The sequence below is a fragment of the Poecilia formosa genome, unplaced genomic scaffold (genome assembly GCF_000485575.1).
Source record: "Poecilia formosa unplaced genomic scaffold, Poecilia_formosa-5.1.2 Scaffold15, whole genome shotgun sequence".
NCBI classification, from domain to species: Eukaryota; Metazoa; Chordata; class Actinopteri; order Cyprinodontiformes; family Poeciliidae; genus Poecilia; species Poecilia formosa.
Window position 1 is genome coordinate 2,378,549 of NW_006799954.1, and position 12,569 is coordinate 2,391,117.

Below are 12,569 nucleotides of genomic sequence, written 5' to 3' on the forward strand. Positions count from 1 at the left end.
GAAACTTTTCTTTCTGGGTAAAAAAAGTCAGCTTTCAAGTCTTAGTTACTTAAAATGTGAGCGTTTTCTGCTTGCACTTATACTTTATAAGAAACAAAGAAAAACACAGTAACATAGCAGAGATAGGCTTAAGACATCACCGCCATCACAGACATAACCCATAGAAACAAGGGGAAGCTGCGCTTGGCTTTCAGTCAAGGAAATATCTAACTTAATCTCAACAGGAGCCGAATGAGAACAGTAGGAAGTTAAGTCCTTTAATAGCAGGGGTTTTAGTCTTCGAAGGAGGGTTTCTCATTTTGTGGCCAAGTCTCTGTAATCATCTGGCTAAAAGCACCTGACATCTGTAACTGTGTTTAAATTAGTTTAGGTTGTGGTCTCCAGGTGTTTGCTCTGATGCAGGCGGGGAGGAAGCCAGTTGAGAATGTTTTGCCTGAAGCAGTATGAAAGGTAGCTTTTTTTTTTTTTTATCCGTTTCACACTCGGTTTATCACATTTCTACCAAAACAATCAGAGCAGAGGGCAGACAGCCAAATCTTTTTCTGTTTTTCTTTTCAGTTCTGGCAGAGAAACTGAGTCAGAGCGATGGACATATTAGAAATGACCTAATTCAATGGGAAGACTTAAAAAAAACCATATTGTGTTTGAATGTAGTTGAATTAGAATTATTTTCTGCTTTCCTGGATTTATCAAACTTAAGCTTCTTATTTTCTGAGTAAACCCCATGTACATTTTTTTGCACTTTAGATTTTCACCACTTGGGGGCACAAATAAACAACTAAGCAATATCAATCCTGCTATGTGTCACTTAAATGATAGCAAATTATTAAACATCAGTACAATTTTTTTTTTTTGAATGAATTTGGCAAAGTTCAGAGTTTTGCATTTTTTGTATCTGTTTCTCTTAAAATTATTTTCCCTCTACATTGCACCTAAGAACCCAAACTAAGTTTGGTTGTTGCCCTTGGACAGAAATCCAGATGGATTGCCTTATTAGTAGACATTATGCAGAATAGGCTGGCGGTAATTATAAAAGTGTAAACACGTTCAGCAGGAGCATCCCTTTTCACTAATGCAAACGAGAAAAGAGCTGTGGGGCCATATTGCTGACTCTTTTGCACCTTGTGGCTCCACCAAGTTATTGAGATTCTAAAAGGTGAAAGGACACAATTCCCTAATGTTTGCAGCATCTGTTTCCTACTGCAGCTTTTTTTTCTTTTTTATTAGCATAAAGGACCACAGGAAAACTCTTCTGAACTTGCCTTTTGTGGTTATCTCACTGTTTTCACAACTCATTTTCCATCCCAATTACTCACTTTCCAGATATCCATCATGTATTTTTTCTAGATTTCCACTGAAATTGATCTAGACGAATTGCTGTTTGTATAACTGTTTTTTCTTCAAGGCTTGATGCCTTGTTTTCATTTAAACAGCCTTTTGGAAACTAAAGCAGAGAAGGACTTCTAATCCTGTATGTCATTCTTGCTAAGATGGCTTTCTTTGGCCATGAAATGCCTGTGTATTCCCTGTAAACCATAAAGATTAGCTCAGCAGTACTTACAGTGTGCGTGTTTGCGTGTGTGTGTGTGTGCGGGAGTATTTTTTTTTTATTTTTTCCTTCAGCTCAGAACACAGCGTTTCGAAAGGGAGAATGTTGAATGGCCAGTGTGCAAACCAAAACAGGCACACTGCAGCTGAGCCTTGTGTTCTTTAGTCCCAAACTCTGAGCGCTCTTCCCAGCTGAACCAGATTGTGTTTATCAGCAGGGCTTTTTATGTCCACATGTTCCCTACGTTCCTGTAACCCCCACTTGCACATAGAGCCTGCGATCAGCCTTCCTCTCTCTTGTGAGGAATGCTTTTATTAGCAGGCGAGGCAGCAGACTTACCCAGATTCAGCACCCCCTCCCTTGTGGACAGTTCTCAACCGCCAGCTCTGGCAACTCTACGTACTTTGTTGACACGCGTGATTGCGTGCGTGTGCGCGCGTGTAGCAGTGCGAGTCTGCAAACATGCAAGACAGAAAGAACGAGAGCTGCAGTATCATCTTTTCTTTAAAACCTCGTCGACGCTGCAGAGCAGGAGAGATTCGTTGAGAAGGAAGTCTCGGAGGCGATGCAAAGGAAAAGTGCAACTTTTTTTTTTAAATTACAGAAATTGGGAAACAAAAAAACCACAGAATTTGGGAAAGGAGAATGTAAAAAGATGGGATGCTTACAGAAGAAAATAGGGAGAAGATTAGATGGATTTTGTTTAGAGTTTATTTCTGTTTTCCTTACTGCTTGATATTGTCCACACAGATCGGAGTGGCTTAAAGACGGCTGAAGAGAGAGAGAGAGAAAGTAGAAAGGGATGCTGAAAGGAATCAGAGCTGGGGGACATAGCATCAGTCCCTGCTATTCTGCCTAAATAGGCTCTTCCTCTGCATTGCACTCAGGCTCCAGTGATTCGCTATGTGAATGCAGCCCATTTGCATAGCCACTCTCCCTCCCTGCTTCCTGGCTGGCTGCTGAGCCCCCCACCCCCCCACCCCCACCCTTCGCTCTATCCTCCTGCTTCTACTCCTCCTCTCTCCCTTCTTTCTCTTGCGCACATCTTCTGGAACGGAGCTGCTTCTGCTTCTGCCCGTGTGTGTTTGAGCGCACGTTCTGCCCAGGGCTGCTCTCAGGTGCTTGTCGCTCGTGTCGCGTGGTCTCACTGAGAGCAGAGATCTCTAGATGGGGAACGGGTGCGCTACTTGGCATAACTTACAGGTGCAATCACGCAGTCTGGTGCCTGCCGCTGCACATGCAAATGAGCCGCGGATTTAACTATGGTCTCATTCCTCTGGATGTCCTTTGAGACCACTGGAGGAGTAACAGGAGGGAAACTCAGAATGTCTGCTTTGATTTTCTGAAGAAATCCAGTTTGCACAGGTGTTTTCAGGCTCTTCCTGAGTGAGCTGTCCTCTTCTGCTGGCAATTTTAATTTTTGGGAATATTTAATTTTTTTTTTTTTTTTTTTTTTGGAAGATGTTTCTAATTTTGTGAGAGCTTAATAGAAGGATAGACAGAGAAACAGAGAGAACTAAGGGAATTTGGAGCAAGCTGGGAATTCTCCATTTCTGCTTGAAGGTTGCCCTAATTTCTTGAGTGAATGTTTTTGCATGATGATTTATATTTCTTTATCTGCCTGGCTGCTGCCACGGATTTCTTAACTCAATATTAAAAAGCAAGAGTTTTTTTTTTTTTTGTTTGTTTGTTTTTCCACAACCAACATTTTCCCTATTTTTTTTTTTCCCTGTGGATTTGTTTGAGTGTCCGTGGTGAGTTTTGCAAAGGTGATAAGTATGGGGCTGTGAAGCTTGCCAAAGTTCCACCTTGATCTGCTGCCTCATCTGGCTACTCAGGGAAGATGTTCAGGGGCTGGAGTGCACAGTTTGCTCCCCTGAGGCCCATTGTAGAGCCCCTAAAGTGGAATTCAGTGACACTCAAACACCTGGCCCTGTGGCTTGTTGCTCTGGGCTTCGTGGCAGGCTCGGAACCGAGTGCTGTGGAGAGCCTCCACCACATTCATTCATCCCATGGAAACAAGCGTCACCATATTGTGCCTATTGCTATCCACAGATCACCTGCATCCCTAAGAGCAGGGCACAGTAAGTATTCCCTGTTTCTTTATTCTCTTCAGATTTTCATCCTGCAGTGAGTTCTCGAGCAGAGCGCCATCTGTTCAGTTGTCCTTCCGTGGTTAATATTAACACTTAAAAATGTCTAAGACTGAACAAGTCCCAGTTTAGACAGTGTTTTCTTTCTGTCAGCAAAGCATGCTCTCTCATGACTGAGATTATCCATATCCATATCTCCAGATGCTCCGCTGTGTCCAGATTAGAGTGGATTAGGAGGTTGAGGCGCTCCATGTTGCCCCTAGGTGTTTGGGATAGACAAAGATGAGTTGCCTGCAGCTCTGTAGGGTGTCAAACCATTTCTGGCCCCTGCCCTGAGTGGAGTACAGAGGAGGCCCCCTTACCCCGTGTGCCAAAAAAGACGAACTAGAAATCCAGAATGTAATTTCAAATGGTAGACTGCAGTATGCTTCCTTCACTGCAAAGTGCCGGGGAAGGAAATGAGGAATTCTCTGTTTTTGTGTTGCTCTCCTCTTGACTTGTGTGGATGTTTGCAGAAGTTTTAAATCAAATAAAGTTTGAGTCTGATGCAGAACTCTGTCTCTTTAGTTAACCCACCAGCTAGGCCTTTTGTGAGTGACGTAACCAGTATTGGTGAAACACTGACGTAATGCTGAGGTACCCTGAATTTCACTCAGTACACTGTTCGCAGTATACCGTTTGTTTAATTTGATGGATTATTTATTGTTAACATTAAGGCATAAGAGTATAAGTGACAGCTCCACTACAAAGCATTCCTGGCACTCAGTGGATATCTTAGTTTTGCACAAGAACAGTTCTTTGTTCTGGATCAATGGGTAGAGTTGGACTATCCCCAACAAAGGAGTCAGTGGTGATGGCAGAGATGCGAGGTTTGCTGACCCACTTAGACAACAAGACAGGCCAATTAGGCCAATCTGCCATGACCCGCCCTGAAAGCACACTACAGAGCTCGCCCCTTGCCTTCCCTAAAAACCTTGGGGCTCTAGGGCTCCATGACTTAGCAACATAATTGGGACCTCTGATTTTCTCTTCCAGAACTTTATTTATAACATGATAAAAGTTAGTTTTTTTATCTGTGCAGAATGTAGATGAATTCAAATTAGAAAGACGTGCCGTTCTGCAGGGTTCCTGGCTCTGGGACAAATCCAGCAGTTGTAAAAAGGCCCAGTGTTGTTTTCTCTTCTGTGTCACTGAGGGGTTGATTTTAGCAAAATGAGTTTTATATTTGCTGCAGCAATTATAAGTTTACAGCTTAGTCAATAAACTTTGCTTAGACTCATAACTTCACAAGTCAGATTTTTTTTTTTTTTTTGCTGCGTTGTCTGAAGAATTACCATGCATCAAAACAACAGCATGAAAGTCAATATATTACCATTTATCTTGCTGCTTTTATGTCTCTACTTTAGTTTTAGCCTATCGTGTGATTGTCAGTGTAAAAGTATAATCCTATTTGCAACAATTACATAACTGTACCTAACTTAAACTGTTATTGTCACATTGAATTTAACGTTGTCTCAAGTGATTTGGCCAAACAAAGCTGGTATCCTCCCTTGTAGTGTTATATGCAAATTACTTGTTTCTCTTGGAGTGGATCTAATAAAAAAATGCTGCTTTTTCTCACTTATATAACACCAATCAGTAAAAACTTAGTTTTACACAAACTTTTTCCGATATCTGTTTTGCCTTTGTTTAATTAGTAAAGAAGGTGGAATTTATTCCTTGTTCTTTTCTGCATTAACTTGGTAAACGCAAGATCATCTCTATGCTGAAACCCCAGAACTGCAAAGGGCACACTTCATTTTTTTAATATGATTGTGTAACAAAAAAAAATAAATAAATAAAAAATTGTTTTCTTTGTATTCCACTTGAAAGTTTGTCATTGATTCATGTGGAGAGAAGGAAAAAGATTAGCATGGTCAGGATGTATGAAATTGAGTTGGAGTGTGATGCATTGTTTGTTTAGGGTGAGCTGTAATGAGATTCAGACAGTATCAGCTGTGAGTAGTAGATATACCATTTATCAAGGATAAACTCCCCGAGGTGATAGTTCTCTCTTTCCCAGAGATGGATATGCTACTTGATACACTGAATAACTGAATTATCATATTTTCTTCTGTAGTCTACCTGCTGCTCGTATTCATTAGCAGTGGATAGATGAGATGGTCGGATCAATAGAAGAAGTATTTAACGGTTCTAACCTATGATACTCAGGTCATGTCTTTATCTGCTGCATACAAATGAAACAGACATTATAATGTGGGAAAAGTAATTTTTATTAATCTTTCAGTTCCTATTGTCTGAGCTCAACATAGAGTGCTCTCCATGTTCTCATTGCTCTGTTTTACATTTTTGGTTCATTTCCGTGTCACTGAACAGTAATTATTGCACATGTGCCTTGCAAAGCTGTTGATACCCCATCAAGTGTTTAATATCTGATCATTTTATTAAAAATGGTAGTGGCAGCATCATGCTGTTTGGATGCTTTTCTCCAGACAGATATAGAAACTGTCTGGAGTTGATAGATGAGCTCAATGAAGGGCAGTTTTGGAAACATTTTCATACCCCTGTTGATTTTTTTACATTATGCAAAACAGAATTGAACATAAACCTGAACACAGCAGCCTGAAACACGGTGGTAGCAGCATCGTGCAATGGGGATGATATTGTTACGCGGGAAAAGGAAAAGTGGACGGTTTTAATAGGAAAGTGAATGAAGCTGAATGGAAGACAGTCTTGAAAGAGTTGTTGGTGGCAGCATCATGCTGTGAGGATAGTTTGTTAGGAACTGCAGGACTAAATAACCGGGTTCAGCTTCACCTTTCAGCAGGACCACGCTAAACATACAACCAGAGCTGTAATGGGTTGGTTTAGATCAAAGCATATCCATGTGTTAAAATGGCATAGTCAAAGCACAGACTTTAAGATAAAAAAAATTGTACAAATATTTAAAAAAAAAACATGTCTTATTTTTGAGCTAGTTAATCTGTCACACAGAATCCCCATACTTTGATGTTTGTGGTTGTCACATCACCAAGAGCTTTAAGAGGTGTGGTACATTTCCAACTCACTGTGTGTTCAGGAAGTCCGCCATTGTATTCATGATTGCCACACATCCTACTTACTTAGCACATCTGCGACAGCACCCCACCTCACCTGCTGCATCATCCACCGCACAAATCGCTTTAGTGTCCCAAAGCCTGGGTTGATCAAAGTCATTGAAGCAATTTAAGTGATTATTTGTCAATTTGAAGGCTTTCCAGTTTCGGAGTTAATGGTTGAACATTAAAAAGACTAGCATTGCAATAGAGCACTGCTGAGACAGTACAGACAGATGGAGGAAATAAAAAAAAAATATAGAGAGAAGGAGAAAACAGCAGATGAGGCGAGGGGAAAAGACAAGGGTGAGGAGAAAAAGAGAGAGCAAGGCAAAAATTTGATGATCTTTGGTGTTGCCTTGCTGCCAGTGTATTGTGGGCTTGTATAATATAATTACTCCCATGTCTCCGAGCTGATGCCATTCTGTGATAGTGTGAAGATGACAGTATCTTCGCCTCTGTGAGGCTGCAGAGATGATAGCTGCCCTGATAAGGATCTGAGTACATGTTCCTCTGCTCTAGAGGGAGCTGGGTGGTTATTGACCCAGGAATCAAAGACTGAAGATTGCACTTGTTTCATTCTCCTCTTCCTCTGATATACGAGCAGGCAAACACCCTTTTTATTTGGGCGAGCGCTTTGGGTCTTCAGCCTGCAGTACTTGAATCTTATGATACTTGCCTGCTCTCTCCTGCCTTTCCTTCCTCCTCTCAGCCACTCGGCCTAACTTGTCCTCATCAACCTCATTGGTCTGCATGCTCTATCCAAGCAGAAAGAGTGGGCTGGCTTTTGTGCCTGTAGTGGTATTTGCTTGTATTCTACGGTGACCGGGCTATGGTTGGCATAAAGGGAAATAAAACCTGACTATGCGTGTGGTGGGCAGTGAGGGGTCAGCTGAGTAATGTGTCCATCCTCGGATGGGAGACTTAGAAGATGGAGAGGCAGAGGGAGAACGAGAGTCCCCAGTTTTGACTGAAGGGGATGTCTGTTCTTCTCAATTGCTCAGGTCCTGGATGAACTTGAGTTGGGGAGCTGTTTACCCATAAGCACTTAATGAGTCACCAACAGCAGCATGTATTCAGATTTATTGTTCAGTTTCTCTCTATTTGGATGTCTCTTTGTCTCTCCCTTTTTTTATTTTATTTTTTTTTACAAATCAGATTAAAAAAAAATAATAAAGGGAATAATTTGCTCCTTATATTTTCACTACGCAACATCTGTAAATGGATAAATATGTTATGACTAGGGTACTTCTATGTATAAATCTCAATGTCATGTTTTTTTCTCCTTTTTATCTCCATGGATATATATATCTTCACTGCATTTTCCACCTTGTTTTCAATGTTTTTATTCACTTACTTCCATGATTTCATTCTGTATTTCTGTTTGCATCCTTGAGCTACATTAACTCACAGCTTCTTTTCTCCACAACTGCAAACATTTCACCGTGTTACTGACATTGCACCGGATTCGAGACTTGCATAAAGGCTGATGTTATTTGGAGTGGGATATGGCCATGCTCTTACTGAGCTTTAGCTGCTGAAGCTGAGAACAAATGAGCAAAATGACCTTATGAGAAGAATATATTGCGGAGAAGATGTGGAAGATGAAGAAAATAGGGTTGTAAGAAAAGAGTGTTAAATAGCTTGCACCACTTCTCATTCGTACTACATAACAGGACAGGATCTGCGAAAGACTGATGCTGCTGTTGTGCACAACAAGGTGTTAATACGGACACTAAGGAAACAGCCCAGGTAGCTCCCTGCAGTCTCTTCTTGTCGACTCTATAAATGCATTGGTGATTCTCAGGGGAGGAGCGCATGAGAAAAGGAAATAGAAATAAATATTTGGGTATAAGAATAGAGGAGATCAAGAATGCAAAAAGCCCACATTATTTTATCTAATCTGAATTGAGTTCAGTCAGCCCAGAGAAGCCTCATTCTCTGTCATTATAATGAGGTGGCAGCTTTCTCTCTGCCAGTCGAGCTTTTATGCGCTTGGCATCGTCGAAGTTCGCTACTCACACAATGTGCAGCGATATACCAAATTATTTTTCACCTCTTTGATCACTTTGAATTATTGTCACAAGCAAGTCTAAAAGAGGACAGTTAAGGCAATGTGCAGAAAAGCACACAAAAAAAGACCCATCTCTATGCATCACCACGTTATTGTCCAGAGGCAAAAACCGATTGTGAAGAAAATTTATGATCTTTGAAATTATGAATATAGTTCCAATGATTTCTATTATTTTTCTAACTAGCAAAGGGGGAAACTGGAGAAGCACAAGATGAGATTATATGTTTTCAAACCCTCACAGCCTGATAAACATGACCACGGGGGACAGCAAGGAGGATGGCTTTCTCTGCAAGGAAGCTGGATGAGGACTGACGTATATGATCATCATCTTTCACCCAATCAATAATAAGCTTTTACTTAAATTTCACATATTATGGTATTCTTACGCGTAAATTATTACCAAGTTACTTTACTATTGTGTAAGTAGTTTTGAAAGTAATATTACGATTAATAATTATATTATTAATATTGAATTTATACTTTTATTAAATTTAATAACGGTACAAGTAAAAGATTGACTTGATTTATAATTGAAGACATAAACATGTTATAGTTAGCTTAATTATTAATGTATTTATTCTGCAGTTTCCATTTGTTCACCTGCTGCAGCGTGAGCAGCAAAGAAAGCCCCTCCCACCCCTCCACCCATCCACTCTAATAGGATTGTGTGGGATTTCACCTTCCTCATTGCTCCTTCCATCTCCTACAGCCTCAGGCCTGCTGGCACAGCCTGATAAAAAAAACATCCCTGCCTAACACCTAAGTGCAAGCTAATATTAGCATTTATTTTGCAACACTGCTTAAAAATACAATGTAAACCCACGCACACTTTTTTCTCTCTCTCTCTCTGTTTATATATTTGTTTGTTGGGAGATTTGTAGCATCGCTTTGTGGCAGAGGACAGTTTTGGGCCTTATGGCGCTCCCACTTCGCCTGCTGATAAGGGGGAGGCTTCACTCTATATAAACTGCAAAGGCAGAAGCTATGCTGCACGACAAAAACTGCCTCTCACACAATAACGCAGGTGGTGTTTATTTCTGGTGATCTTTTTCCTCTAGATCTTATCCACATTAATTGTGGAATATCATTTCCATAAGATATTCATCTAATTAAATAATATCCCGCAACTTAGTGAGCTTACTTGCAAAGTGAGGGTAGTCAGCAATGAAGCAAAGCGGATGTTTAATCCTGCAATTAATGCCAGGATGGACTTGTTGTACCCCTGGGTATAGCTTACAAAAACAAAAAACAGAAGAAAAATTATACAGTGTCATTCATAGGCAACAACGTTAGCACATAGATTTGCATGTGAAATGTGTTTGGTGGTTTAACAAAGTTTCTGGATCAATTTCATAGTCGTTTATTACTTTCTTTTCTAGTGCATGCAACCTTTTTATTGCTAAAAGTTGGTGATCCAATAACTATTTTAGTGATCAAATAGCTACATTGTAGCCGACCCTGCAGCTAGATCTAGTGGAATATTTCCATCATACCAATTGTACAGGACTATGCAAAAGTTTTGATGCTCCTTTAACTTTTCCCATAGATGTTTTGTCTGATAGACCAACATAAAATATAATACTATTGCGAGGTGGAAGGCAATGCATAGAGGTTTGTCAAAAAAAATCAAAAAAGTTTATCTTGCTTATGTATTCAGCCATCTTGGCTCAATTCTTTGTTGAACCATTCATGCCATGCTTTACAGTCAGAATGGTATGTTCAGTGTGTTTTGTAAGTTAATAGTAACAAAAATTTAACCAGGTCACTTTCTTCCACATATTTGCTCTATCTTGATTGTTCTGTGGCAGAAAGCAAATTGGACATCTAATTACTTTGTTGATTTTACCACTTTATGTTTCTATGCTGAAGTAATTGTTTGTGTAAAGATCTGAATTTTGGTTTATAAGTCAACATTGCCTTAAACTTCTGCACAATTGTATTCCTGGCCTATTTAATCTGTCCCTTGTTCTTCATTGTTCTGATTTGCTTACTAATGTTCTCAAACAAATATTTCAGACCTTCACTGAACAGCTGGATTTATACGGTGACAGAATTTCACCCAGGTGGGCGCTATTTACCAAATCGCGTGACTTATGAGGATAATTGGTTGCATTCACTGTTATTTGGGTGTATCAGTTTAAAGGGGGTGAAAATATATGCACATCTCCCTTTTCAGACTCTAATTTATAATCCATGTTATCCTTTTTCTTCCACTTCAGATGTATGTACTACTGTTTGTACATTAGTCTCATAAAATCTCATTACAAACCTTGTTGGCAAAAATTTGGAGAGGTCTGAACTTTTTTGCAAGGCACAGTGATTATTAAAATGTTTATACTTCAATCATTGCTCCAAGGCAAACAGCGTTTGGCTTTAAAAATGAGAAGGACAATGGAGAATATTTTTTATCTGTTGTTCTTCCTTTAAATGCAATTAGAGAAAAGCACCTGGATTAGGTAATTAAAAAACAGCCCACCTGTGGCACAGACATTGTGCAGCAGCTCGGGTGCAGAGTAAATTGTGTGTGATTTGCATTGTGCTCAGTAAAGCACTACAGCCCTGCTCTGTCTGAAAGCAGGTTCTCTGAGCTGCACATAGTGACGGGCAGCAGGAGTTGTCTCTTGTCTCAGATCAGAGCCGCGGCCATTAGCGTTTTGGGTTTTCTGCCTCACTTCCACTGTAATTATCCAGCACTTGTCTTTTTTTAGTAATCAGGGCTGGAGTCTCACTCCACATCTGCCGACTCCCTAATGAAAAAGAACAACTTGCAGAGACCATTTGGAGGCTGTGATGTTTGGAACATGCCCGCACACAGACATGCTGAAAACAAAATAATGAACCAATGAATCATGCCACATAATCAGTCGAATGGGCTGTGTTTGATTTTTCCTTTAAGTCTTGCTTTGATATGTTTTATTTTTTTATTTTTTTGGCTGTTACACAAATTAAACACTGCGGAAATAAAATTTAATCAACAAACTGCTGGCAAACAAAATGACTGACCTCAACCAAAAAGAAAGGGAGCATTGTGTCTGTGGAGCAAATGAGGCAAGGGATGATGAGAGAGTAAATTAGAAGCTGTCGATACTGTGAGACACTTCTATCAGAGCCAAGGCTGTTGGCGAGGGAGGCAGATATGCAGCTGGTCGGGGTAACAAAGGCCCCGTTTGGTGTATTGCTCCATTAAGACACTGAGTCTTGTCAACTCTGCCTGGATGATGCCCCATTCTGCTCCACAAGGCATAGACCCATGTATCACTTCGAATTGAAGGGGGAGCTGAGGGAAGGTGCAAAAGGGTGAGATCTAGACCGCTCGACTGAGCATCCGTGGCGTAATGTTACCAGCCCAGGGGGTGGAACTTTACCTCAACCATGAATTGATGGTCTCCTGCCATGAAGAGTGAGGGTGGTTGCTCCGGCTGCCCAGGGGCCCCCTCATGATGAGGTGAAAGCTTATCTCTTCAGAGCAGTAAGACGTGCTGTTGCAGTACAGTTCAGGGGCAGATGTTTTCATTCACAATGTCTATCAGATACAAACAGTTTAGTCTCGCCAAAAGGATGAGAGTCTATCTGTATAATACCAGTGTGTTGCATGTATGTGGAGAGAGGTATTGGTAACTGTCCCTCCACGTCCTGGAAAGGATAAGTGGTAAAGGTAATGAATGAATGAATGAATGAATGAATGAATGAATGAATGAATGAATGAATGAATGAATGGATGGATGGATGGATGGATGGATGGATGGATGGATGGATGG

General features: G+C 40.5%; 1 protein-coding gene across 24 annotated transcripts in view; it reads left to right on the forward strand.

Moving 5' to 3' along the window:
* Positions 1-12,569, forward strand: part of LOC103134101 (neurexin-1a) — a 277,111-nt gene that overhangs the window by 151,845 nt on the left and 112,697 nt on the right. For 2 of the 24 annotated variants that reach the window (XM_016668490.1, XM_007546210.2), the window contains exon 1: positions 2,570-3,633. The exons of 21 other annotated variants lie outside the window; for them this stretch is intronic. In XM_016668490.1, coding sequence (XP_016523976.1) covers positions 3,393-3,633 — 241 coding nt within the window. In that variant the 5' untranslated portion in view covers positions 2,570-3,392. Of the gene's footprint in view, positions 1-2,568; positions 3,634-12,569 lie in introns of those variants that run through there. One more of the 24 variants, XM_016668491.1, reaches the window with a different exon arrangement.